General features: G+C 45.5%; 1 protein-coding gene across 1 annotated transcript; it reads right to left on the reverse strand.

Moving 5' to 3' along the window:
- Nucleotides 1–558: 558 nt before the first annotated feature.
- On the reverse strand, nt 559–1,176 carry GNI_220230 (hypothetical protein; the record flags this gene model as incomplete). The annotated part of the gene is made up of 1 exon (XM_011135595.1): nt 559–1,176. The coding sequence occupies one exon, from the start codon at nt 1,174–1,176 to the stop codon at nt 559–561; it is 618 nt and encodes a 205-aa protein (XP_011133897.1).
- Nucleotides 1,177–1,287: the final 111 nt, after the last annotated feature.

Raw genomic sequence — 1,287 nt, forward strand, 5'->3', positions numbered from 1 at the left:
CAGCCCAAGCAGCAGATACGCACCTCCCGAACATTTCACAACGACGTTTCCGATTACGGCGAACTGCACCGTAATATCGCGCTTTTCACCGCCACCAGCGCCGAAAAGCTGCGCAAGCAGCAATCCGTCTGCGGGGAAATCCGGGTGTTCATCCTGACGAACCGCCACCGCCCCGACAAGCCGCAAAGCTATGAAAATGCGCTGCTGAAACTGCCCAACCCGACAGACAGCACCATCGAATTGGTAAAATATGCGGGCAAGATACTGCGGGACTTGTACTCCAAAGGCTACGGCTACAAACGTGCGGGCGTGGTTCTTTCGGATATTCGGTCGAACGAAGGAGTACAAATCAATATGTTCGACCCGATTGACCGGGACAAACATACGCGGATCATGGCGGTCATGGACGCCTTGAACAAGACCTACGGCCGAAACAAGATAAGCCTCGCCACGCAGGGCGCGACACCGCCCTACCGCATGAACCGCGAACACCTTTCCCAACGATATACGACCAGTTGGGACGACATTATTCAGGTAAAGGCCATGTAATTTATACAATTAAAGGTTCCGAAATATAGGTGCAGAAATCGTAACTTTCTCCCCATCATTTTTTATCAGAACATCATAGACCCCAAGAAAATGCAATTTCGTATCTACTGATTGCGGTTTAAGCGCAACACTAATACAATCCTTCAGTCGATCGTCTACACGTCCTTGTGAACTCTCGTAAAATATTCCGTCAATAATGGGTTGCACTAACACATCAAACGTAAATTTTGCGGGAATCCAGTACTCTCTGTCTGCATTAACGTTATCTGTAAATTTATGGTGCATATATCGTTGAAAATTTATTATTTCGTCATCAGAATAGAAATCCGCTCCAGCCCTACGCAATTCTTCAATTTCTGCCAAGAAATTCGAAAGTCCATTCGCTACCTGACGATTAATCCCGGACCTGTTTTCACGTAAATCTGGATTTATAATCGTCAATCCGTCAAGTGGTTTATATGATTCCCAACATCCGACAACAGCACGATATTCTTCATCTATCATCGGTCCTCGAAAAAAGGGACAGGCTTCAAATAGCGACAGTATAATACTATTTGTTAGACGCGGGATTTCTTCTTCGTTATCTCGATTTACAAGAACACCATAGAATAAGGGATTATCCGGCATATTCGCCCGTCCGAATTTTTCACAAAGTTGCTGCGGCAAATAGCTGATTTGTTCTTCACTCTGAACTTCATTAAATGATTTTACCTGACGAGCGCGTAATACCAATATCCC

Source organism: Gregarina niphandrodes (assembly GCF_000223845.1).
Source record: "Gregarina niphandrodes unplaced genomic scaffold scaffold00177, whole genome shotgun sequence".
NCBI lineage: Eukaryota > Apicomplexa > Conoidasida > Eugregarinorida > Gregarinidae > Gregarina > Gregarina niphandrodes.